General features: G+C 33.5%; 3 protein-coding genes and 1 non-coding gene across 6 annotated transcripts in view; 2 read left to right on the forward strand and 2 right to left on the reverse strand.

Annotated features, from left to right (window-relative positions):
- LOC110273894 (elongation of fatty acids protein 3-like) overlaps positions 1-711 on the forward strand; it is a gene marked incomplete at its 5' end in the record, with an annotated part of 1029 nt that extends 318 nt beyond the window's left edge. Inside the window, 1 exon segment of the mRNA XM_021127290.2 lies at positions 1-711. This exon segment is cut by the window's left edge and continues 16 nt beyond it. Within this exon segment, the coding sequence (XP_020982949.2) occupies positions 1-374 (374 nt within the window).
- A 4162-nt stretch (positions 712-4873) lies between these two features.
- Positions 4874-7952, reverse strand: LOC107473200 (uncharacterized). Its single transcript, XR_008005928.1, has 2 exons — positions 7776-7952; positions 4874-5233 (listed from the first exon to the last, which is right to left on the reverse strand). It is a non-coding gene; the product is annotated as an uncharacterized LOC107473200 (transcript).
- A 4167-nt stretch (positions 7953-12119) lies between these two features.
- LOC107473256 (lysM domain receptor-like kinase 4) lies at positions 12120-14131 on the forward strand. Its single transcript, XM_016092840.3, has one exon. It carries the CDS (start codon positions 12165-12167, stop codon positions 14082-14084), a length of 1920 nt encoding a protein of 639 aa, XP_015948326.1. The 5' UTR covers positions 12120-12164; the 3' UTR covers positions 14085-14131.
- Positions 14132-14690: 559 nt separating this feature from the next.
- LOC107473350 (V-type proton ATPase subunit H) lies at positions 14691-22175 on the reverse strand. Of its 3 annotated transcripts, none has more exons than XM_016093066.3 (12): positions 21992-22175; positions 21793-21878; positions 21492-21617; positions 21292-21394; positions 21102-21174; positions 20460-20525; positions 20235-20346; positions 18904-19065; positions 18131-18256; positions 17809-17934; positions 16377-16556; positions 14691-15299 (listed from the first exon to the last, which is right to left on the reverse strand). In XM_016093066.3, exons 2-12 carry the CDS (start codon positions 21820-21822, stop codon positions 15051-15053), a joined length of 1353 nt encoding a protein of 450 aa, XP_015948552.1. In that variant the 5' UTR covers positions 21823-21878; positions 21992-22175; the 3' UTR covers positions 14691-15050. The 3 variants fall into 3 exon arrangements, with proteins under 3 accessions (XP_015948552.1, XP_052116810.1, XP_015948413.1); XM_052260850.1 differs by having other exon boundaries at positions 21986-22175; XM_016092927.3 differs by having other exon boundaries at positions 21970-22175.
- Positions 22176-27848: the final 5673 nt, after the last annotated feature.

Here is a 27848-nt window from a genome sequence, read left to right on the forward strand (position 1 = left end):
CAATCCTCTTCACCACTCTTGTCTACTCCCTTGTATACGGTTACAAGTTCTGGACAGCTATTGGCTTCCGCGGCGCCTGTTTTCCGTTCGTCCTCAACTGCCAGATCGCCCTCCTCGGTTGCAACGTTGCGTGCCACGTTGGGGTTTTCTTTCTCCACTTCTTCTTCAAGGGTGGGTGCAATGGGATTGGCGCGTGGGTCTTCAACTCTGTTCTCAACGGCGCTGTGTTGTTGCTCTTCCTCAACTTCTATGTGAGGGTTTATGTTTTTGGTAAGAGGGAGAGAAAGATCATTCATGGTGACTGTGATCGTGATCCTCGTGAGGCTGAGTCCAAGGCTCGCTTATCGTGCCCTGTTTTGATCTCTGGAGATTGAAAATCAGTTATTCCCTTCCGTCCCTCATAGTTTGTCCATTTGAAAATCCAATGTACTAATTTACGAAAGAAACTCAGGTACAATCGACTTTACGTGAAATTAATAGTTGAGAGTCGGTAGATGATTTAACTGATTTGACTAAATTTTCATAAGCTATCAACTTCACGTGAAGTAAAGTGGACTGCACCTGAATTTTTTCTTTTATAAAAGGGTGAAGACTCCCTTATAATTATCACTGTTTAAAGTTAATAGACCAAAAATATTAGATAATTTAATATATTTAACTAAATTATTATCGATCTAATAGCTTCACGTAAAAATAACTTGTGATGAATCCTCATCTTATCGAGTAGATAATGATAATTGTAAGCTGAGGATCAGAAAATGAGTGGCACTCTCTATGGTCTATGCTGCTGTTTGGGTCCAAAATTTCCAGGTTAATGGTTGGTCACATTTTGTACAAAAGTATAGCTAAGACAAAAACAGTAGAAAGTGGAAGGTACTTTTTAAGTATAGAAATAATTGAAACTACAATAATGTAGAAAATTAAAGTTTTGTCAATTACGTGTAATGAATATGATTGAGAATTTGTTGTGTTTGGTTATCACTTTATTTGAGGATGCATATCGCGTAGAATATTCATCTCACGTTAGGTTGAAATAATGAAGTCACTGCATAGCAGCAAGATACGAAGCACATGCTAGATATTCCATGATGCTTCAAATAAATTTCAGTTGGAGTTGGGTGCTATATATCTGTGTACTGGTTGGAAATTTTAGTGCTTTTCTACAACTAAACATCATGAAATATGGCAAAATGACACCTTTTAATTTAGATGTGGTGAGGAGAATAGTGTAGGATGCGGACACAGTAATAAAGTGTATAGGTGCTTTATGTGACGTTATGAACAAAAATTGGACTGTCCGATTTGTATTTTAAAACTTAAAAAAATTTGGGATACACAAATCGGAGACCCCAATTTTTTTTTTAATTTTAAAATACAAATTGGAGGGTATGATTACCTTCGTCAAAATTTAAATTTTCTCTTCCATATTAATCGGACTGTCCGATCAGTAGGCTTAATATTTTTTTACAAAAAAATCAGATAGTCCAATTTCTTCATCCCTTATTTCAAAAACAACTGTCTCACATGACCACATCCATATCTAACGCCCACAGTTTTCACAACAATACACAACACACATGCTTCTCATATCCAAAAAAATAAGCCGCAAAATGAAAGCTAACAAAATATGAATATAAGTTCAAAGTTTACAAAGAATGTGGTTTTGTGGTACAATTTGCGATCTCGTATCAATATTCAAAGAGGTTAGGATTTAGGAGGTATTTCCTAGTTTTTATGAGATATTTTACACTACTTAATTATATCTCATTTAAATATTAGCACTAATAAAAAACCAAATAAATAGTTATTTTTCTTTATTATTTGACCTATTTGACAAGAATTTCCCAGTATCTAACTTGATTGTAATGGTGAAAATGTTATCATATGCTATCTTAAAATAAGATAATATTTTGAAATTGATTGACAACTTAAATTGGTTTCCAAAAGAAATTTGATTGAATATTTAGGTTGTCCATAACATTTTATACTCCAAGACGGTCTAAGGATTTCTCGTTATTAGTTTGATACAATGATTTCAAAATTGTGATACATCATTGTCAACTAATATTTTTGAAAATTAATTGTGTTGTAATAAAATTAATTTAGAACTTATTTACTTAATACATATATTAATGACTTTATCAGTTTATTGAAAATTTGTATTTGTTGAAATGATATAGTAAGTACAACTGACCACAGAAAAGTGTTAAATGTTCGTTTGTTAAACATATTTAATTTTGATTTTATGTTATTAATTGATTTATAATATGAAAAATAAAAATATTATATACACATAAAAAATCAATAACTAAATTAGTTATTATATATTTTATATTTTAATATATATTTTATATATGTAATTTATTTAGCAGCAAATTTTTAGTATACGTAGTATTTTAAAAAATTATTTCCCACAAAATAGCTTCTAAATAAATGACACTAGTTTGGCCTTCAAAAGATGTCAAGTATTTGATAAAATAGTCTCAAAAAATAGGGTAATTTACACATATAAAATAAACTTAACTCAAAATTATACTAATATCATAAATTGAATTGGATTACATGCATGTTTCGATTATAATTCTATGTAAATTGAATTTAATTGATTCAATTTATGTTATTTACGTGTTGATTTGATTTATTATTGTAGAGTTCATTGACATTTCTTACTTTTAAGTTAATTATTCATTAATTTTAAAACATAAATGTCAATAAAAAATATTCTATTTGAAAAATAATAGATAGTTATATAATATTTTTTTTTGATAACTAGATAGTTATATAATATAAAATGACTAATTATATTTATACAATATATAATTTGAATCATAATTGATTCAATTTACTATGGATATATCATATGTATATGTAAATTAAATCAACATTAAATATCATCAATCGAATTAATTATATAGAATTGTAAAAGACATTTATGTAAGCAAATTTAATTTAGGATATTGGTGTAATTTTGAGTTAAGTTGATTTAATATGTGTGAATTATTCCAAAAATTAAAATAAAACTACCGCTTAATCCACAAACCGTGTAAACTAATTGATGAAAAAAAAATCAGTCTAGCATAAAATTACGAAGTTAAGGAGTAGAAAGATTCAGATTTCTTCAATTAGGAATTATTGATTTAAGGTTACTCAAAATCTAGCTATTACAAAAACATTACGATATTACAATTTAAAATGTCAATTTTAATAAAAACAGACTCAATTTGTTAACTTAATCATTTTATCAGTAGTTATCAACTTATCATCTTTTAGGGAGATAAATTCTACTATGAAGAGATATTTGTGTGAAGAGAATGAAAAGAAGTGTGTATAATCTATTTCAATAACTTAATACAAATAAAATAAATAAAATAGCACATTCTCCTAAAAGATATTTAATTATCTATAAATAAATTTTATCTCTTTTTTAGATATTATTTTAAGAATTTAATTTTGACAGACTGTTAACAAAAAATTAATTTTACACATGTATCAAATACAAAAATAGTTACTTTTTTTTACTACATGAATAATTGGTCTAAAAAACATATGAAATTTAATTTTATAAAATATTTTACACCATCACCATCAGTATGTAAAAAGATTAATTCACCACATACAATAATTTTTTTATACAAGTTTTTATAAGTCATTTATATTCACGTGCTTTCGTATCGTTACTCTACGTTCTTCTTCTTCTTGCTGCACGTTCTTCTTCCTCATCCTCTTCTTCTTCTCCTCCTCCTCCTCTTCTTCTTCTTCTCTTTTGTTATCGTCGTCACCAACACCACCACTTCCTTCTCCTCATCTTTCTCCTTATTTTTTCATTGAAATTTCTTCTAGTTAATTTTTTCGTTAATAGTTTATGATTCTGTAGGTGAATAATATTTCATCGTTGATGGTTTGAATTGAATATAATGTAAAAGTTATGCATTGAAAAAAATATTTTTCTATATTTGCAGTAAATTTGGGTGTAACACAAAAATATTTGGATGTAACATGAAGATATTTGGGTGTATTTTTAGAATTTTTTTGGTGTATTTTTATTCTGATAAGTTCTGCATAATTCAAAACTCTTTCTCTTATTCTTTCTCATCTTCTACTGCTTCTTATTTTTTTCATCATCATCACTATCTTCTTTTTTCTTATTAATCTTTTTCTTTTTATTTTACCTTCTCAAGTTTCTTCTTGTTTTACTCTCTTAACAAAAATAAAAACAAAAAATCAAACAAAGAAGAAAAAACACATAATGCTGTAAAATTACTTGGAAGATGATGAACTTACATTCATTTAATTAAAAGAAATAAAAAATAAGAAAAAAATATTTGAGAAAATATTTTTCTATATTTGCAACAAATTTGAGTGTAACACGAAAATATTTGAGTGTAACACAAAGATATTTGGATGTATTTTTAAGAATTTTGGGTGTATTTTTATTTTGATAAATTCTGCATAATTCAAAACTTTTCATCTTCCTCCTCCTCATCTTCTAGTGCTTCTTTCTTATCTTATTTTATTTTCTTATAATTCTAATCAAACAAAGAAGGAAAAAATACATAACGTTGTAAAATTAATAGAAAAAGAAAGAAGAAAAAAATGCAGTAATAACAATAGTAATAAAAAAACAACGATGAAGATTAAACACGCGAAAAAAAAGAAGAAAAACACAAAGAAAAAGAAGATAAGAGGAAAAACAGGAACGCAAAACCATTGAGTAGCACGCGTATGATTTGGTCCACCTTGTATGACTTGTAAAGCCAAATGACTTGTATGCATAGCACTACTCAGATAAAAATTAAACTCTTATTTCATATGTTCGCTCTTTTTAACATTTGTGCTTTCTAATAAAGTGATAAATTAAAGAGAACGGATAAAGTAGTTCAAAGCTATGGTGTGATTTTCCATAATATATATCATCTTTTACAACTGTGACGGATAATTATCTTACACAAATGCAGTGCACATAATATTGTTTGCATTCGTTGTAGATAATGCTAATGCCTCTCAGAAGTTATACACAAATACTTTGTGAAATAATTGATAACTTCGTATGGACATACACTGATACACATGATATAGAGTCTATGAACGTTGAGGATTTTATTGCATATATTCCATAGATATCCAAGTTCTATAACCAAGTTGATTATGAGGCAACTTCAGTTTTCAGCCACATAATCAAAAGCAGCAGCGACAACACTCCTCTAGCAGACAACAGCAACACAGGGCTGCAACGCTGTACAGGGAAACAAAGGCCTCTCAGTAACTCAGTTAGCAGCATGGCACCATAAAATAAACAATGCATGAAGTGGAAAAACAAAGTTAAGGAAACATATCATGGATTCTGTAATTTGAGAAAATGACAAGTCGATTTTTCAAGCTGAAATAAAACAATTACATAGATTACGACTAATGAAGAGTAAAAAGCCTAAATAGTATACAAGAAGATAGAGATAATGATCAATTTGATCCTCTCCAAGGTCTTCTTCCGTACAACCAAGGTCATTTAAAAAAAAAGGCAATATTTTAGTCCTTGGCTTTTCAACCATGAATCAAGTCCCTCGTACAAATTCTGTTTTGACACTATTAGAGGGGTGCTAACGTCGGCCGCTAAATGCCACATGGCATAGTAGCATGGCCTATCAATGCCAGAAATCATTGTGACCTGTAATACTAAGAGACCTCGTCAATACTTCACTAACGGCAGCCCGGTGCATAAGCATGCCGCGTTAATACAAGGTCCACGGAAAGGCCGCACCCAAAAGGTGTAACGTACGCAACCTAACATGATAACTACATCAGTGATTGTTTCCACAGTTTGAACCAATGACCTTGAGATAACAGCATCAAAATAATATATGTTCGAGGGACTAACTTGATTTATTATTAAAACTCGGACAAATTGATTATCGGTGAAAATTCTAGAACCAAATTGATATTATATCCAAGAAGATATAGTCCACCATTGAGTCCAACAATCCTCTTAGATAGACAAAGATTCTATGATCCTAAACCAATCTTATCTAAGGATTGCAAATTCCAAATTCTTATATGAAGTGGAGATTTTATTATCTTAGTGTCTCCAATAGATTTCTTTTGAATAATACAAGACTGCCTCATGGTAAGTGCTACAAGATTACACAAGTCTATCCATCCTAAAATTTGGACCTGAGAGATCAAGGAATGACACATAGTATAGAGAAGGAAACCTGTTGGAAGTGTTTGGTACAGTAGACAAGGACAAAAATATACAGATAGAGAGATGCACAGTGTGTTTGGTTAGCGAGACAGATAGAAAAGTTCCAATAAGATAGACTACTCAAGAATTACATATTTCTTTCCCGTATATGAGAAGAGAAATCATCAATGAAATGTTGTTAAGTCTTGGTTCAGACCTTGAACAAAAAGTAATCATTTTAATTTAGATTAGTAGATTATCCTTTTAATATATTTTGAAAGCAGAAATGCATTGTGCATGTTACATATGATTGAATCTCTCTAAGCAATGTGGATATCACACAAACAATCAAAATTTTATCAACCAAATAGTCGATTGAGATAATTATTAGATTTGTAATTCTTATGGGGCGTATGGGTACCATTCATTGGTTTTCATACCGAAACTTAATATGTACCAAGTATAAGTAGTTCTTGGGAGCACATGAACGTTTTCTCTTATCATCCAGATTCCGCGATAAAATTTAGGTTTGAAACTTCGAGCATAGCAATTGATTCTGTGATGGAACATTCTGACAGTCGCAGGTAACTAACTCCCTCAACCTAACAGCCTAATCCTGTGGAAGAAAGAGGGTAAAAAAGCTAGAAAGATAACATGCTTGCGGCTATGGCGTAATCCAATAAAATCACAACCTAGTAGTTTGGAAAGTTCAATAATGCCCCTCCCTAAGGGAGAAAGGAGCTACAACCATGAGAATTTTCAAGACCCTCAGCGACAAAGGAAGCGTACAGCTAGTGTCAGATTTTCTTTTTCCTTCCCTCACTTACTCTCCTCTAACAGGAAATATAATTAGATAAAAGAAACGAATGTTGTCTAGATTTCTGCTTTCTTCCATGGACCAAGATATTTAGTTATGAAGGGTTGAGTAAATGCTCAAATGGATCCTTCAAGATTAACATGTTCAGGTAGCCACCCAGGAGAAGAGAAGCAACCTACTTTCCATATCTATAGGAGGCAACAGTAAAAAGCTGGTAAGCGACCAGGATCGCGCTCCACATTCTATCTAGTCTTTGCTCTTACCTACGCTCTACCTCACATAGAAAAGGGAACACCTTTATATAGAAGAATGAGTAACAAATTAACTATGATCATGACATTAGCCCCTAAACTCCGCCTATATTACACTTGCGGTACATAGCCGGTCCCAAGCCCGGATAAAGGAGGAGGGTTGTGTTAGGTCTTCGACAACCAACATAAAAATATAGTCAAATCCCCATGACATGACATGACATTAGCCCCTACCCCAAGTTAGTCCTTAATCCATTTTCTCTATCTTGACGCAGTTTGACCCATGCTGATGTGCAATGCTAAGTTCTAGCAACAGGCTATTGAATATTTTGACTGAATGGAAATTTGGGAAACCAATTTGACTCTTGTCTGAACTTTAACCAGCCTCACTTATAACTACAAGAAGAAATACCCTCTAAGCTGCAGTCCACAGGCTAAAAATTTCACTTTAAATTAACTAAGAATTTTAATAATCCATTATTAGTTATCCAAGCAGTAAATTGGAAAAATAAAATGAAAAAAAAAATCATACCAGCCTCTCAAGACTGAAAAACAGCCATCATCATCATGATGGTGATGTCCGACGACATGAGAGTGCGGCGGAGGTGGCGGTGGATACCCGCTATTGAAATAACCCTGGTATCCTTGATAGCGTGGTGGGTGTGGAGGCTGCGGCGGCCGTGGCGGCGGGTACCCAGTATGTGGCTGCGGAGAAAAAAAATACACTGATTTCATAAGAGAAGTTTCAAGTTTCTTGAAAAATTACAGAAACGATTTGTATATATAGAAAGAAGAATAGAAGAAAAGAAAGAAGAAAATGTTGATTGATCGTGAGCACCTGGTGGTTGTGGCGGTGGAGGGTATGGTTCATGGGGTCCTCTGGTCATTTTGGTCTTGTGGGTACTACTAACTTACCAAATGGCTTAAATCTTTTCAGTGAAGAAATTGTGAAGAAAGGGTTTGAGAGATTAGAGAAAAAACCAAAGACGATGTAGATGCATAGTTGGTGGTGGGACCGGTTATTTAATTGTTTTGTTGGCCTCCCTCAATAATATGCTAACACGTGTCTGAATGAGGATTTTTATTTTTTAATGTGTATCTCGAGATATTTTTAATTTAAATAATGTACAAGTAAATTACAATTTTAAATAGATATTACATATCTCGGGTATATACTTTGAAAATCAATAATAGCACAAGATGGATACTATGTACTCAAGATATAAGATACATTAAAAAGAAACTATTACATCCAAGATATGATACAACTGCGTAGTTGTACATAAATCGAGTGCTGAGGATCTAAGATATAGTAAGTAAAAATTATGGCAAATATACCCGAAATATGTATATATTTATCTAAATGTCTCTATATCTTAGATAATTACATAAAAAAATGTTATATAAAGAGCTTTTTGATACCATTATTTACATTACATCCATTTTTTTACTTTCTATTTTTCTTATTCTTTTTCTTTATACACACTGTTTTAATCATTTTTTTATTTTATCCTAACGAGATAATAAGAAAGGGTGAGAATGAGCGATACATACGAGTGCAATTTATTTGTGATGTTACGCTTGCTGTATTGAAACTCTAGATGCGCTTAAGAATATCATATTAAATAACATAGGGGCAATATATTTCAATAAGGTTCGAAAAGTTACATATAGATTTCTATCAGCGTTGCCGAGTGAATGGTTTATTAACAAGACATTTTGGGTTGAAGCTGATTAGCATGTGAGGGTAATGTTCGACGTACATGGTAGACTAATGCCGCAACATGTGATGGGAGTGGTATGTTGCGGTTCGTAATGTAGGTGGTGGTTGTAAACCGTCCTCTTCGATACCGCAGGCAATCCCAATTGCGGCAAGACTGATTCATCTTTGTCTAACCTCGAGATAAGAGTGAATTTGATTCAAATTACATTGCCGAAACTGGTTCGTCTAACGAGAGTAGTTCCTCTGAGGAGTATGTGTCGAAGACTCCAACTGGTGGAGGTACTCTATTTCTTCTTCCTCCCCCTTTGACCATTTCATAATTATCAAAAGTTCCAAATCATTACTACACTCTTAATTTAGAGGCGATTCAACTAGATGATCCTTTCAACCTTGACAAAGGAGAAGATTACAATACGGATGGCAGCGTAAAATTTTGGATGGGTCATAGGTTTAAGAGTAGAGATACTATTCTTATGGCAGTGAAGAACTACAACATTTGAAGAAATACGGAATACAGAATTTTTGAGTCAAATAGGCTGAAACACCATTACCGATGCAAGCAATTTTCTGTTGGGTATTTATGGAGTCTTCATGTAGCACTTCGACAGAATTTGAAGTACTGGTAAGTGTCGTCCTTTGATTTTATGAAATTAACAAGTAAATATTGATTATGTTATATACTAGATCATGATATTTATGAGTAATTTTGCAAGGAGGTGCATAAATTTGGGGTCCACATACTTATTTAGCGCTAACCATGTATCAAGACCATGCTTAGTTGGATAAAAGTCTAATTTGTATTGTAATCCTACTAATTATATATGTTAATTCCTTCGTTTCCTGCAAAGTGCAGTGTAGTAGAATTATCATTTTAAGCTATCATTTCAAAAGTTATAAATGGCGAAGCAAAAGACGATGATTCAGATTTACGATAATTAAAAAGAAATGTAATTTTTATCAGCAAGAAGGTCATACTAAACGAGGATGTTCCAACACTCCTATCTCGAACCAATGAATTGTTTCCGTTCTATAGTTAGAAATTCTATCTATCAATCATTTTTATTGTCATTTTAAAAAGCCTATGTACTTATTATTTTTATTTTATTTTATTTTCATTTTCATTTTCATATGTTGTAGCTGGCTATCCTCGTAAGGTGTCCATTAAAACTGAAAAAAGAAAAACATAAATTCATCAAATTATATGTTCTTACATGAGTCCAAAGCATTAAAGGCCTAAGGCTCAACTATAAGAGATAAAGTGTTGAATTGGACCAATCTGCTCAACTTAATCCAAGAAATCAAAAAGGTCTCTCTATCTAATGAATTGGCTGGGTCAACATGCATAAATGTGCTCAATTCGGTTTCATGACCCGTGATCCAATCTCGATTTGAAGAGCAAGTAAGGAGGTTTTTCTCGCAACTTCATATACTCAACATGTAAAAGAATAATCACCTCATTTTGTAGTAACTATCCACAAATATAAGGGGAATAATTGCCTATCATCAACAGAAATTATTTCCCAATATCATTAAGTCATCCAACCTACCTCCTCTATAAATACCACAATCTCTTAGATAATTATCATCTTGTTTTAATTACACCCATCTTAAAATTTTTACTAACTTAAACATCAAAGTCTTTTACAAATACTTTTCAACCGTCGTCTAAAGAATGAACGGAAAAGCCATTGTAAGCGCTCAGATCACATCATCTAGACCCAACACTATCGTAACTCTTAATGTCATGTTGGAATTGTATGAAAATAAAAGGGAGAGAGCCTCATAAAAATGAAGGGAATCATCTATCTTATGATTTTTCTTTACAACACTATTCTAAAATGAATGAATGCTGCTTCTAGTGTTGTGAAGATGTTTTTGGAGAATTTTTGAACAATCAACCTAAGTCTACCACTACCAATCAAGAAAAAAGCAATGTTAAAGTATTGGACTCTTGTGCAGCAGACACCAAAACCAAGCCTAAAGAATAAAAATTTCAGATCCACAAGAATTAATCAGAGGAATTCATCATAAGAGATCTATGATTATTAGATCATTCTTGAAGAATATGGAGTTTAACAACTTGGCTTTTATATCAAAAATTGAATTCCGAGATAACTTGAGAAAAGATAGTTCCATGGCAAGAAATAAAGTTAAACTTGTGATTCGAGGATATGATTAAGAAAAAAATATTGACTTTGATGACAATGATAACAACTATTATTATTATAGCTATAGGAGTTATGCAAGTGTTGTTAAAATTAAAATTATATTTTATTTAGCAATAATTTTAAAAAATATTGCTAAATAATATAAAACCGTTACTTTAATTTTAATATTTTTTAAAATATCATAACTACTCTAGTTATTATAACATAAATATACTAAAATGACTATATATATATATATATATAAGTTGATTGAATTGCACACAAACTATCATAAGTGAGACTTGTTCAAAAGCCCGGTCTACAATGCCCAATCCAACCTGTTGTGCAAGAGCAAGAGAATATTTCTAACCACCAATTCTGACCAGCAATTTGAAGACACTGCGCGTTTGCAATATTAAATTCAGACCAACTCAATAAAATAAAGGTTAAATTACACGATTGGTCTTATAATTTCAGTGAAATTATAAATTAGTTTTTATACTTTAAAAAATTGTAATTAAATCTTTAAAGAAAATTAAAATTTACAATTTAATTTCCGTTGGTCAAAAAGTGTTGATTTAATAGAATATTCTCAGAATATACTGAGAATATTCTGTTAAATCAAACACTTTTTGAACGACAGGGACTAAATTACAAATTTTAATTATCTTTAGGAATTTATTATAAACTTTTAAAATATAGAGACCAATTTGCAATTTCACTAAAAGTGTAGGGACCAACTGTATAATTTAACCTAAAATAAAGGGATTTGGATCCTCTAAATTTTGAATTTTTACTTTAGAGGATAAAGTGTGATCTTCTACCCTTGAATGATTTCTCTCTCATATTTACTCTTGACCCACCACCTATAAAATAAATGGTGAGAGATCATATTTTACTCTCTAAAATGAAATTCAAACTTTAGAAGATTTAAATCCAAAATAAAGGACCACATTTAAACGAAAAATAATGCAACCTATAATTATTCTCTATAAACACTTCTTTATCCATCACCTTGTTCTTCCATATCCTTCCCTCTTCCTCACTCAGAATGCAATCCTTTACCATCATTATCCATGTCCTCACCTTGTCCTTATTGTATCATTTCTATGTGATTCTAGCTCAGCAACCTTACATTGGTGTGGCCACAAATGCATGTTCCCAAACTCTTAACTCAAATTCAATCCTTGGTTACACTTGCAATGGCTTGAAACCTAGTTGCCAATCTTACCTTACCTTCAAGTCTCAAATCAACTACAACTCTGTTCCTACAATTTCTTCTTTGTTAAACATTGATCCCACCCAGCTTTCCAAAGCGAATTCCGTTTCCCAGAACGCAACCTTTGAAATAAACAAGCTGGTGATTGTTCCTGTAAACTGTTCCTGTTTTGCTAATCAGTATTATCAGTATAACACTTCTTATAAGGTCCAAAGTGGAGACAACTATTTCATCATTGCTAACAACACTTTTGAAGGCCTTTCAACATGTCAAGCAATGAAGGATCAAAACAAAATCGATGAGTTAAAGCTTTCACCCGGTGATAAACTTAGAGTTCCTCTTAGATGTGCTTGTCCTACAAAGAATCAAACAGAGAAAGGTTTCAAGTACCTATTGAGTTACTTAATTTCCTTTGGAGATGATGTTTCTCAAATCAGTGAAAGATTTGGTGTCACCATTGAAACAATTCTTGAAGCTAATAGCCTTTCTTCACAGAAACCAACCATCAATCCTTTTACCACACTTTTGGTTCCCCTTCAAGAAAAGCCATCAAGTTCACAAACGGTTATGACTCCACCGCCTCCGTCTCTGTCGCCATCGCCACCGCCTCCGTCTTCTTCTGGTGGAAGTTCAAGCAAGACTTGGGTCTATGTGGTTGTCGGAGTTGTCGGAGGTGTAGTCTTAGTCTTAGTTTTAGTCCTCTTCTCCATCATTTTCAGGAAGCATTTTATCAGGAAGAAGAAGAAAGGCAATTCTGTGATTGTGTCCAAGAGCTTTGAAGCAATTGAGAAACAACAGGGGAAGAAGTTGGAGGAAGATTCAGAAACATTGTCAGAGATCATATCCGACATAGCACAATCATTCAAGGTTTACAGATTCAAGGAACTGCAGAGTGCAACAAATGATTTCAGTTCCGAATTCTTGATCAAAGGGTCGGTGTATCGCGGCCTTATAAACAGAGATTTAGCTGCAATCAAGAAGATAAACAGAGATGTGTCTAAAGAGGTACAATTGCTGAACAAAGTGAATCATTCTAACGTGATTCGCCTCTCCGGCGTTAGCTTCAACGAGGGACATTGGTATCTTGTTTATGAGTATGCTGCTAATGGACCATTGAGTGATTGTATTTTCATGGAAAATGGACAGTTCTTGAGTTGGAAACAGAGAATAAAAATTGCATTGGATGTGGCCACAGGACTTGACTATCTTCACAGTTTCACTTCTCCACCTTTTATCCACAAGGATTTAAAATGTGACAACATTCTTCTAGACGCTGATTTCAGGGCGAAGATTGCCAACTTCGGCCTCGCCCGGTCGATACAAGGCGAGGAAGACGAATTTTCGATGACAAGGCACATAGTGGGGACAAGAAATTACATGGCTCCTGAGTATTTGCAGAATGGTATAGTGTCTACAAAGCTTGATGTCTACGCATTTGGGGTTATGGTGGTGGAAATACTCTCTGGAAGAGAGGTTGCTGCTATCTACGAGGAATATGACAAGAAGAATTTAGAAGAAATTTTAAGCAGCATAGTTAAAGAGGAAGGTGATCATGGAAAACTAAAGGAATTTATGGATCCGTTATTGAAAGGAAATTATGCAACGGAGCATGCTGTGTTTATTATTGGAATGATTGAAAAATGTATAAAGAAAGATCTAGCTAGTCGACCTTCAATGCAAGACATTGTGTCATCTTTGTCCAAAGCATTGGACTCATTGAACTGGGAATCCTCGGTTAATATCTCAGGATAGCAGGGCTTTAGCTAAAAAAAGAAATTGATGTTGTGACTTTTGACAAATCTGTAGCTTCTTTATTTCTTTCTCTTTCTCTTTCTCTTTTTCTTTCTTTATTCCTTTCTAAAATACTATAAACATCATCTCCTACTTTATTTATAATCTTCCATGAGTTTGACCAATACTCGCACATATCAGCATATAAACACTGAACAAGAAAGGCTCAAAATTGTTGTAAGAAATTTGACAATAGTTTAGTAACTCGCTTATTTTAAAGGTAACTACTCTAATGAATATATGAAAAACATCTTCTTACGATGATTTTGGTTTAAAAAGTATAACTTATTTATTTTGCTACACTTTAAACAAAGATAATATTTTTATAGCATATGAAAATTAAGCTCTAAAATCAATTATCTAATGGTCAAAATAAAATATCTTTACATGATAATTATAAAATTTTCATTGAAGTACCCACCAATTTTAAATGGGTTAACATTTTACAATCTGAATCACTTATTTTAACGGATAAATCAGTTAACCTCACAAATTTGGCTCAATTTGATAGTTCTACTCAAGTCCTCAAGGAATCAAAATTGCAGGAACTTCATATACAAACCAAGGTGAGAAAAAGATGTGCTCATTTAAATCAAATAGGTTGGTTTTCCTAAAAAATTACATATCCATATTATTAACTCCTAGTTTTAGATACTCAACATACCTACACATCACAACCTTGAGTATTTAGTTACAAAACTTGATTTATTATTCAAATAGCAGAATATCAAGGAAACTTATTTCTCACATCAAATTTCTTGCACAGCTTGAAATCGAAATCTTAATGGCCATAGACAATAAATTACTCACTAAACCAAACAATGATCTTGTGCACAAGACAGCCGATCCCAACTTGTGACAACTTCTAAGAGGATGGAATGTGCCATATATACTAGGCCACCATGGATAAGCAACAGAAGCACCGAACTAGGCTTGCAAAAAGCTTGCATACTTTGCCCCTAAGAAAAGCCGTTGGATGCAGAGCAGTGCATTTTTAGTAACCTCGGTATTCTCATGATTCATTAGTTTCATTACTCGTTCCTTGGCTTTAAGGTCCGCCACAATGATCCGGCCAGAAGGATGGTGCTGGATGAACTGTGAAATGTCAAAGCAAGCAACAGCCAGAGTTCTTGGATCACTAGACGTATCAAGAATTGTAACTAGGACCCTTAGAATCTGAAACGAATGAAAACTGTTAGTGAAATCATATAGAAGGCACTTCATATGGCAAAATTAATATAGCGAAATCATCTGACCTTGCTTTACAATTCTTTCTCTCCACACAAATTGAGCGGAAAGAAACATTCAAGATTTTACGAACGAACCTAATCATGGAATCCATGGTGCAATACAGACAACCTACTTCAACAACTAAGTGGGTTTTCTACCTTCAAAGGAACAGATCTTTTGAAACCTTTGATCATAATTAGTACCCTCTTCAAATGAATAACCACAGTCGACAGTTTCTTATTCCTGTCGACAAATGCTCTTCAAAAGCATTTTTCAATAGATTTGGCCAACATCGCCCTCTTATTACTCATCACAAAACAGATTGTAAAGAAAGCTATAAAATTTATTTTATCCTTCAACAGTGGGGTGAAGACAGAGACCAGAGATCCTGTAAAAATCACTAATGATTCCATAATATATTGCATCCTAAATTCCTAATTATGTATTGTATACTATAGGTTGAACAATCAGATTTTCCTAATGAAATTACATTATCTCTTATGCACAAGAAAATACATCTTAGCACGATTATTAAGACACCCTGCCACCTCCTGGAGTGGCCAGGCCAAATCAACCAATGTAATGATCACAAATGGAAGGAAACCGTCACAAAATTAAACGAATTCAATGGAATACTTCAACTAGTTCCCCATCATCTAGCCTAAGACACACACAAAATCAGAAACACAAGCTTGCTATCTGGCCAGTAAGTATCTTCAACCAGCACTAATTTTCAATATGAAAGGACAAAAATTTTGTAGCAAACAATGCAAACCATTTATGTTTCTGTTAGGGACTTGGTTAATATGGGGTGCCAAAGGTCCCATGTCAAGTGGAATGAGATACTTGAGTTGTATTTAGGGACAGTGGCTTTTCCCCTCTTAACACCTTGCTTTAAAGTTGTGGTTTCACTCTTTCATTAGGCACTTAACAGTTTCTCAGTCAACAATTTCGGGCATGCTCAAAATAATAAAATTTGAGGCACACAAAACAGAGAGATAATGCGCATATATATATATATACCTGGAAGTCATTTTCTTCAAAGTGATTAATATTTTCTCGCCAAAACAATGGATCTTTGTGCATCGGGGACCAATCCAGATGACCAAGCAGGACTTCTTGCTTGTACTTATCAAAAGAACTAAGTTTCTTAATGTTATCTTTTAGCCCTTCTTCAAGAGAATTCAATGCCTCCAGCAGGTCCTGTGGCAATCAACATAAGTGTTGGGTAGGCACCATGAGTTAGATCAAAAACAGGTAAGTGGTGAAAAAGGTTGCCATTTGAAAACCACCCGCAATGTTTAGTTTTAATATAATATATACTTCAAGAATGTGGAATGTCAATATTGGGACAGCAACAAAGTATAGAGATATATAATATTCAATCATTAATAAAGTCAATTCACACAAAAATAAGCTAACTGTAGTTTGCAAATAAACTAAATGAACTTTGGTGAGCCTCCCCCAGTATGTAGTTGAGTTAGTAACATAATGCAAGGATGTTCATGAATGGTAGTGAAAGAAAATGATGTGAAGGAAAACAAGTTAGTCATGAGCCAGCCTTCAAGACAATGATCCTAACTGCATCATAATTAAGCGATCCTCAACGATTTCCAAAATAATGGTTCCTCAGAATTTCATTTTTTTCAATTGAAATGAATAGCACAAAGTTGTATGCTGTTCCATAACCTGAGAAGGATGGGAGCAAAGAAGGTTCAATTGAGGTAGGTTCTAGGGGCAAGAGAATTCCACCTTGACCCTTTATTTATAGTAGAAAGAATAGGAGAGGGAAAGGGGAAAATGCAGGGAATCACCTGCTGTATAATTAATGAGGCCATGTGGCGGAGTTATTGGGGAGGTGTGATCTTAGACAGATTCTGTTAGGAGAAAGGAAAGAGTCTATTATATAGAGAATGAAAGGAGAGAAAGTGGACCCTTTTTTTGTTTTTTTTGGGGGAGGGGGGGAGGGGTCTACGCAAGAATTGGAGATAGAATTTGAGGTTCTGCATTTTTCAGTAATTCCATAACTGGGAAGGGGGTGATATCACACTGATATACTCCTATCCCTGAACTTCCAATACTTTGTTGCTTCTTTTTACCATTTTAATTGGTACCACTTGTTACATATGCCTTCCAAAATGTTGATACATAATGGAGAAAGAGTGCATGTAATGTAAGGTACCACTTAATCTGTAAAATGCTAAATATGAGCTGAATGGAAACATATCCAACTAAGGGCAAGATTTGTTTTCTCTGTGGTTGTTGATAAGTAGATAAGCTTACGATGATGACAAGTACAAATAGATAGGAGGACTACATGTTCTCTTTACAAGATCATGAAAGTAAGGTAACCTGTATACTTACTGTGATTGACCACATGGAACCACTTAAAATTTTTATTGCACAAATAGAATTCATCAGCAAAAGCAATTTTAGGTCCTTCTAATTCTCTCACCTCATCACTCCAAGCTTGAGCTTTTAAACTCTGAACAACTTGTGGCAGCTGAAAGTCAACCATCTGAGCACCCAAACTCCCTTTTGACAGCAAGTTTCTAAGAGTCAAGACCACTACTCTAACTACCTAAAAAATTGGCAAGATAAGTGTGCTAAGGTTAGACCTTTATGCCACATAAAGTTATAATACCAATACTTGTTATCATAGCATGGATGGAAATATGTATGATGGAAAGATAACACAAATTCAGTGAATGAAAAAAGACTGAACTACATTATTTGAAGTGAAAAAATTCAAACAGTTAAACTCAACAACTCAATACCTTCTCTTTTGTAGAAGTCTTAACAACGTCAATAAGTCGTGGAAGGGCCCTCGAAGTAGCCAAATATTCAATTGCCGGATCATAATAGGATAGCAGCCATATGCAGAGACATGCTTCATACAGAATCTGTTACAGAAGAATTTCTCAATTAACTCCTTTGATTCCTGAATATTAGGCAAGTACTCTCACAATTTTAATCAATAATATTTCTATTTATAACCTAATCCGGATGTCAAGAAATCAGGAAAATCCAGATATACCACCAAACCATTGTCATTGAAAGAAAAGAATTTGATCAGTATTTGTCGATTAGGGTACATACACCTAAGCAAGCATGTTTAATATAGCCAGCCATCCATAACCAGATGCAACATATAGATAATTTATTTTTGCGCAAGCATAAAGGGACTATAACTACACTAGTGGATAATCCACCCTTCTTTTTATTAAATGTGTGTAAAAATAACAAATATAATATTAGTCAAAATGGTAAGTACCATATACTCTAATGTCTTGGGCTCAAGTCTTAGAAATAGCAAAACATATTTTTTATGAATTATGTATGATGAAAGGTACTTTAGGAATAAAAATTTGTTCACCAAACCTCTCACATTCCCATTATATATAAAGATATAGGATGATGGGTACTTTAGGAATAAAAAAGTTGTGTACGAAACCTCTCCCATATTCCCATTATATATAGGAACAGATATCCCACGCTTACAAAAGCAATCAAGTTATTCAGGTTCTCAGAGACAACTCCACAAACTTACCTGAATAGATTGTTGGGTGGATGCTGGTGAAATCAATGGCACAAGCAACTTCACTCCATCTGCTTGAACAAAGGAAGACCTAACCAGATGTTCCTTAAGCAGAGTTGCTAAGCAATTGACAGCAGTTGGGACTCCACGATTGGGATGAGATGGCTTCTTGAGCTACAGAGATAATAATTATAATCAGATATATGCTAGAATCCATATAAAGATCCTAGTCACTTCACCATCTTTGCAATTTCAGTAGGAATCCACCTACACAGAACTTAGTCTCTTTACCATCTAGCATCACAATTTGGCATTTTATTCTGAAGTTCCTTTTCAGAATCTATAATTTTTAGAACATGTTTATCTCTAGACTTTATTCTCTCAAATTGATTATTAATGCCAACATTCATTTAACAAAGATTATCCATTAATGAACTGCTCTGAGGCAAGAGTATGCAACTTTTGGGAAATACTGGTAACAGTAATGTATTGGGCACGCCGCATGCATGAGTACTTACTTGACAAACAAATATTTTCAATAAAAAGATAAAAAATAAAAAATTGGGTATGACATAAGCGCCACTGGGTACAGCAGGGTGCACTCACTTAACTAAAACTATGTCACTTGGTTTTGTCTTTCTCTCCCTCGTGCTGCAAGTTTCTACTGAAACCCCAACCCATCTCTTTCATTTTCATTATGTTTCCCTCATAATTCACAAATCATTCTTCCTTTTCTCATCTCTATCGCAACAAGCCACTGCCACTACATCAGTCATTGGCCAGCACTCCACTGCTGGTAAGCAATACCAGCAGCAGCAACTGAAACCCAACTAGCTAAGAACATGACAAGATTGTGGAACCACACCAGTGGCAAGGTGGCAATCAAGAGTACAATGGCAACAACCATACCTCTACCTCCAACCCTGCTTTTGCCTTCTTCATTCTGCCTTAGTGCCCACAAAGTTACAATTGTCTAAGAACTGATACAATAAGACTGATTTTGTTCTCCTGCATTGTTTTCACAATGTGGTTGCTATATTGCTATGTAATTTTTTAGCAGAAATTTTGCTGAGAAGTATTTTCATATGACTCAGTCAATGCTGAATGAAAGTGTTGAGAAATATTGCTATGCATAATGCATACTTGTTTAGAACAAAATTTTATTCAGATGTAATGCTGATAATAGACTTGTTTAATGATGAAATTCAATATCTTTTCTATTTATTATGTGAAGTACCAGTATCTATCTATACTGGATATGGGTATAGTACCAGTATCCATGCAATATAGGAATTTATTCCAGGGACAAGAAAAAGAAAGGAGAACATTTCAGTATCATATACCTGTTCACAAAGCCATTTTACCAATGCTCTCAAAACATCATCAATAGTGGTGAAGGGTTTCTTTGATGTATCTCCATTTGAAACAACACCATTCTGATTTTTAGGCCTGGCACTGCAGGCAGAAAAAGATGAATAGTTAAAAATATAAATATTACCTGTAAAAACAACCTACTGTTAGAATTAAGTCTAATAATTAAATGTGGGCATGCCTCAAGGTAGTATTACCTAACTATCAAAGCAAGGATCTTACAACTTTTCTCTTGTATGAACCAGTTTCCTTTCCAAAGCAACCTGAAAGATGAACAACGTTTGTTATTTATTTTGTTTGCAACCATAATTACGAAATACTGAGAAAATAATTAAAATAGTTAAAAATTATACAACATCATCTTCCCAAGTGGTATATATAGCTTTTCCTCTTCAAGTTGTAGAAATTGGTTGAAAAGATACATGTACTTGTTAAGAACTCAGATATGTTACATGTTAAGGGTTTGTTTCATGAACCTTTACTAAAAACAATAATCTTCCCAGAAAGCATGTATACCACATAAGCATAAATGTGATAATGAATTAATGGATCAATGTGCAAACTGGCTGTAGTAGAAAATTCTGAAGCAAGTTTGCTAATATTTGGAAGGTCACGGGTTCAAACTGTGGAAACAGCCACCGATGAAATTATCAGGTTAGGCTATGTACATTACACCTTTTGAATGCGACCCTTCCCCGAACTCTGCGTTAACGCGGATGCTTGTGCACTGGGCTGCCTTTTTTTATTTAAGTTTGCTAATATTTGCCATCATTTTCAAAGCAGACTAAGTTAACATTTAAAATGCAGAACAAAAACACATGATTTGACTAAATACTTAACTTAAGAAAGGCTCATAGGTATCTTCATCTGAAAGGGAGCTATCATGAAACAATCTTGCTCTTTTCGGGTTCGCTGGAAAGGACAACAATTTGAAGTTTACTTCACTATTAATGCACAGGAATATAACGAATAAATAATGTATGAATAATTTTTTATGAATCAACAAAAGGGCCAGTTTCGACAAATTACCAGCCAGCATCTCATCAATTAGAGCCAAAACATATTCTACAGTATCTTCTTTGAAAATATCACGCAAGACATGAACAAACACGCGAACATAAGCCGGACCATCCTGCCACCAAATTCAGTATTCAATATCATCCAGAACTTAATAGTTCTTCAAAAACCAAGCTCAACTTCAAAAAACACAAAACTAATAAAAAGATTACATCATCGAGCAACTGTGCTCTGTGACTCTCTGATCGGTGATCATAACGCCTTAAGAGCTGAAGGCTTGTGCCAGAGATGAGCTTGGTAGACATGTACGTCTCCCATGGAATGTCCCTCCTCAGAACCTTCCAGAAAACATTACAACAGAAAATAAATGTCACTTGAAACATTACTACAAGACTACAATTACAATCTACGAGAACTGACAAACTAAAAACCAAAAGAGACTCGAGCACAATAGGGATTTTGCAATCAGATCGAAGAACAGGAACATAGAGAGATAATGGATCGGGGTAAAACCTGGTCGGTGGTTAATTCGGCATGGTCCATTGCAGTTTGAAAACCTAGAAAACACAAGGTTTGGTTCACTGCAGCAGAATTCGGTACTGTAAAAATGAAATGAAAGTGGGGTGAAGCAGAAGTGAAATTGAAATTGATGAATGAACAGCGAAAAAGAGAGAGAGAGGAATGAGCAACCGTCTTAATTTCTTACACGCACCCGGTGGAATCTGATGGTTTCAGGAATTCAGGCAGAGATAAGAAGAGACAATGAAGTTGGGACTCGGGAGAGACAGGAAATAGATCAGTTTCGGAAGAAAATAAAGTGAGATTGATCATGGATCGGGGATCCTTCCCTCCACGTCCATTTCTACACTACTGTACAGATTCAATCATTTTTTTTCTGCCTTGTGCCACGTGGGCTCTCACCTCATTTTAGCAACGTTTGGAAATTTAGTAGGAATTCTCATTTTGTTGTGATAATACTTTATCACATCTTAAGTGATGTCGATTTTTGATGATATATAATTTTTTTAAAGATGACTCTATTTAATATAGTTTAAAAAAGTGTCATTATTTACGTATATAAATAGAGGTTTAAACTGCTGACACAACACATAATTAATAATCAATATTAATATTCTTTTTCTTATACTTTTCTTTCTTTTTTACATACGATTCTATTTATTTATGTTTTCTTTATTTATTTATTTCACAATACATTATTAGCACGAGATTCTGAACATATTCTAAGAAGACGCAGGTAACAAATTTTTATTATGTCAAAACTCTCTCATCTTGAATTTAATACTCTTGATATATTTGGAAACAACTATTTATCATGATATTAGATGCTGAAATCCATCTTGATTCAATAGATCTTGGAGATACCATTAAGGCTGAAAATAATATATCTCAGAAGGATAAAGGCAAGGCCATGATTTTTCTTCGTTGTCATCTTGAAGAATGATTGAAAAATGAATATCTCACATTAAAAGATCCCGCAGATCTGTGGAAAGACCTTGAAGAAAGGTAAAATCATCAAAAGACGGGTGATACTTCTTCAAGTTCGATATGAATGGACGCAATTGCGTCTATAGGATTTTAAATCCATAAATGAATATAATTCTACAATTTTTTGAATCACCTCACGAATGAAATTATATGGGGAAAAGATATCTGATAATGATATGTTAGAGAAAATTTTTTCGACTTTCTATGCCTCAAATGTGCTCCTGCAGTAGTAGTATCGAGAAAAAGGATTTATAAAATATTCTGAGTTAATTTCTTCCCTTCTTGTTGCTGAACGCAACAATGAGTTACTCTTAAAGAATCACGAAGCGCGCCCAGCTGGTACCGCCCCATTTCCTGAAGTAAATGCGGCAAATCATTACCCCATAAGAGGTAAATGATAAGGTTTTGGTAATAAAAAAATTTATGGAAGGAAATAGAATTATGTTCAAAAGAGAGGATCTCACCAGAAGTGGGATAAAAAAAGAAATATTTGGCAAAATAAATCAACATATGATAAGTGTTTCCGTTGTGGTGGAAAGGGTCATTGATCGCGTACCTATCGTACACCAAGGCACCTAATCGATCTTTATCAAGCATCCTTGAAAAAGGATGACAAAGAAAAAGAAGAATATGTTAATACTATTATTGGTTCAAGGAATGTGATAGAAGGCTCCGGAAGAGCTATAATTTTGTTTCCTGGAGGAACAAAATTTATAATAAATAATACACTATTATTTACCAAGTCTCTAAGGAATTTATTGAGTTTTAAAGATATTCACCGAAATAGATATCATATTGAAACAATGAATGAGGGAAATCATGAGTATTTATGTATCACAACTCATGATTTAAATAAAAATGTTATATTAGAAAAGTTACCCTTGCTTTCATTTGGGTTATATTATACCAAAATTAGTGCAATTGAATCACATGCCATTGTAAACCAGAAATTTACTAGCCCAAATAAATTCATAACTTGGCATGATCGATTGGATCATCCGGAAACAACCATGATGCGGAGAATTATTGAAAACTCCCATTGACATTCACTAAAGAACCAGAAGATTCTTAAATCTAGTGAATTTTGTTGTGCTGCATATTCTCAGGAAAAGTTAATTTTAAAGCCATCACCAGTAAAGATTGGATTTGAGTTCCCTGAATTCCTATAAATGATTCAAGGCGGTATATGTGGATCTATTCATCCACCATGTGGATCTTTTAGATATTTTATAGTCCTAATAGACGCATCTTTGAGATGGTCACATGTGTGCTTATTATCTTTTCACAACCTGGCGTTTGCGAGATTATTTGCTCAAATTATTCTATTAAAAGCACAATTTTCAGAAAATCCAATCAAAGCAATTCATCTTGTTAATGCTGGTGAATTTACTTCCCAAGCATTTGATGTTTATTGTAATGGAATAAGTGTTAAACATTTAGTACCTTATGTTCACACACAAAATGGGTTAGCAGAATCACTTATTAAACGCCTCCAATTAATTGCTAGACCATTACTTATGAGAACAAATCTCCCAACCTCAGTTTGGGGCATGCTATTTTACATGCCGCAACACTTATTCATTTGAGGCCAACGAGTTACCATCAGTTCTCTCCTATGCAATTAGCTTTTGACCAGCAGCCAAATATTTCCCATTTAAGAATATTCGAATGTGCGATATATGTTCCTATTGCACCACCTAATCGCACCAAAATGGGACCCAAAGAAAATTAGGGATATATGTTGGATATGATTCTCCCTCTATAGTGAGGTATCTTGAGATACAAACTGGAGATGTATTTAAAGCCCGGTTTGCGGATTGTCATTTTGGTTAACCAAAATTTCTAATATTAAGGGGAGAGAATAAGCTTCCTGAAAATGAACTTAATTGGAATGCATCATCCTTGATGCATCTAGATCCTCGATCAGGGCAATGTGAACTAGAAGTTCAAAAGATTATATATTTGCAAAGAATAGCAAATGAATTGGCTGATACATTTTCCAATACAAAGAGGATAATCAAATCTTATATGCCAACAAAAAATGCTCCAATTCGAATTGAGGTCCCAGTCGGACAAATTGCCACTGAAACAAATTCACGCCAGAAGAGTGACAAGCCTGTCGGTTCCAAAGACAAAAATCTTCGAAAAAGAAAAGAGGTAAATACTATTCCTGTTGAAAAAGATATAGTAAAGACACCGATAATTGTCCAAAATTCTGATATTGTTTTAACGCCAGAAGACGTTCAGGTACCCGAGAATTGTGAAAATGACAAGATCTCGATAAATTATGTCTTTACAAGAGAGAAATGGCACCGAAATAAGACAATTATCAATGAAATATTTGCATATAATGGTACATTAAATATCATGCTTGAAAGTAAAGATCTTGAGCCAAGATCAGACGAAGAATATCGACAAAGAAATGATTGGCCAAAATGGGAAGAAGCCATGAAGGCTGAGTTAGACTCACTTGCAAAACGTGAAGTCTTTGGACTTGTAGTTCGTACACCAGAAAATGTAAAATCAGTTGGATACCGATGGGTATTTGTGAGAAAACGAAATGAGAAAAATGAAGTTATGCGCTACAAAGTTCGACTTGTGGCAGAAGGTTTTTCACAAGGGCCCGGTATAGATTATGAAGAAACGTATTTCCCTGTAGTGGATGCGATAACATTGCGTTATTTGGTCAGTTTATCCGCATATCAAAAACTACATATGTATTTAATGGATGTGATAACAGCCTACTTATACGGCTCATTAGATCGTGATATCTATATGAAAGTCCCTGAAGGCTTAAAGATATCTAAACCATCAAATGTATATTCACAGGGATTATACTCAGTTAAATTGTAAAGATCTTTATATGGTTTGAAGCAATCTGGACGAATGTGGTATAATCATCTTACTGAGTATCTGGCCAAAAACGGATTCAAGAATGATGATATCTGCCCATGTATTTTCATAAAGAAATCTGCATCTGGATTCATTATAATTGCTGTGTAAGTTGATTATTTAAATATCATTAGAACTCCTGAAGAGATTCCAACAACTATAAAAGCTCTAAAAGAAGAGTTTGAGATGAAAGATCTTGGAAAGACTAAATTTTGTCTCGGCCTGTAGATCGAACATACAAAAAATGGGATCTTTATCCATCAAACAACATGCACAGAAAAGATCTTGAAGAGATTTTATATGGATAAGTCACATCCCTTGAGTACCTCAATGATCGTAAGATCTTTGGATGTAGAAAATGATCAATACCATCCTAAAGAAGATAATGAAAATATTATTGGTCTTGAAGTACCATATCTTAGTGCTATTGTAGAGCTAATGTATCTTGCTAATAATACACGACCTGACATATATGATTTGCTGTGAATTTACTAGCAAGATATAATTCCTCTCCAACCAGAAGACATTGGAGTGGAATCAAATAAATCTTTCGATATCTTCATGGAACGGTTGATATGGGATTGTTTTATCCCTATAGATCCAAGTCACAACTAGTTGGCTATGCAGATGCAGGATACTTGTCTGATCCACACAAAAAGAGATCTCAAACAGGATACCTGTCATATATAGTGGTACAGCTATATCATGGAGGTCCACGAAACAGACGATTGCGACAACATCCTCTAGCATGCTGAAATACTAGCGATACATGAGGCAAGTCGCAAGTATTTCTGGCTCAAGCGTTTGATCCAATATATTTTGTCATCATGTGGACTGATTGATCATAAGATAGCTCCAACTGTCCTATTTGAAGATAATACAGCATGCATTGCTCAACTTAAGGATGGATATATCAAAGTCGATAGAACAAAGCATATTTTTCCCAAATTCTTCTTCACTCATGATCTTCAAAATCAAGGGACAATTGATGTCCAACAGACCCGTTCAAGTGATAATCTGGCAGATTTATTCCCAAAGTCACTCCCGAAATCCTCTTTTGAAAGATTGGTACATGAGATTGGGATGCGCCGATTTCGAGACATTAAATAATGTTGACAAGAAGGGGAGACTGTACTATTTTTTCCTTGGTAAGGTTTTTTTCCTATTGGGTTTTTCTTGACAAGGTTTTTAATGAGGCAATCCCATCACAAAGGATTTTGTACTCTTTTCCTTCACTAAAGTTTTTCCTATTAAGTTTTTCTTTAGTAAGGTTTTAATGAGGCATAATCCTAAATGGGCATCCAAGGGGAGTGTTGTGATAAGGATACTTTATCACATAGTTATCAAAATCGAACCGACAATTGACCGGTAAAGTTACTAGGTCACTGGATTAGTAGTTCAACCGATGGATCAATGGTCGAACCATTTAACCCGATAATAATTAAATAAATATATAAAATTATAATACAATATTTATTAAAAAATAAAAATTAATGTTTAATATTTCATATTATTTAAATTTAAATAAATTATATATAAATTTCATTAGCTTATTACTTTAATATGATATATATATAATTTATATAAATTATTAGCCTTTAATTTAATGGTCTAATCTAAAAAAAAGTTACATATAAATAAAATTAATGTTAGACATATGAACTAGTGTATGGTTGTTAGCTTAGAGCATTGTCATGTAAAGTTTCTTATTATATATTATTATTAGCCTATAACTCTCAAAGAAGAATGATTGGCTTAGTGGCAAGGGAGTTGAAGATTTTGCACAAGCTTCCTGGTTCGAATCCCAAGTGATGCATTTTTGTGAACATGCCCGCCGGTGCACCGTGGAGACGCGCGGTTCATGCGCCCGAACCGACAACACATTTCAGTCTTTTTTATATAATTATTTAATTATAATATAGTTATTCATTCAACTAGTAATTTAATGCTTGAATAAGTAATTTAATAAGATAAATATTTAAAAATTATGAGAATGAATTATTTTTTGTCATCACTTTTAGTCATTAATCTAATTTTTTTAATTTAATAATCTAATAATATATTTTAACTCATATTCTTAAACATTTATGATTATTTTTTTTGGTGACTATAAAATAATAAATTGGCCCATGCAGGTCTCGAACCTGCGACCTTCGCGTTATTAGCACGAC

Source organism: Arachis duranensis, chromosome 1 (assembly GCF_000817695.3).
Source record: "Arachis duranensis cultivar V14167 chromosome 1, aradu.V14167.gnm2.J7QH, whole genome shotgun sequence".
NCBI lineage: Eukaryota > Viridiplantae > Streptophyta > Magnoliopsida > Fabales > Fabaceae > Arachis > Arachis duranensis.

What these genes read in the sequence shown, in the direction of transcription:
- LOC107473256 (XM_016092840.3), top strand. Translation starts at nt 12,165, where the DNA reads ATGCAATCCTTTACCATCATTATCCATGTCCTCACCTTGTCCTTATTG.
- LOC107473350 (XM_016093066.3), bottom strand. Translation starts at nt 21,822, where the DNA reads ATGGACCATGCCGAATTAACCACCGACCAG. An exon ending in ATCCTTGCTTTGATAGTTAG is followed by an intron (nt 20,347 to 20,459) that starts GTAATACTACCT and finishes TTCTGCCTGCAG; the next exon opens with TGCCAGGCCTAAAAATCAGA. An exon ending in AGACTTCTACAAAAGAGAAG is followed by an intron (nt 17,935 to 18,130) that starts GTATTGAGTTGT and finishes CCAATTTTTTAG; the next exon opens with GTAGTTAGAGTAGTGGTCTT.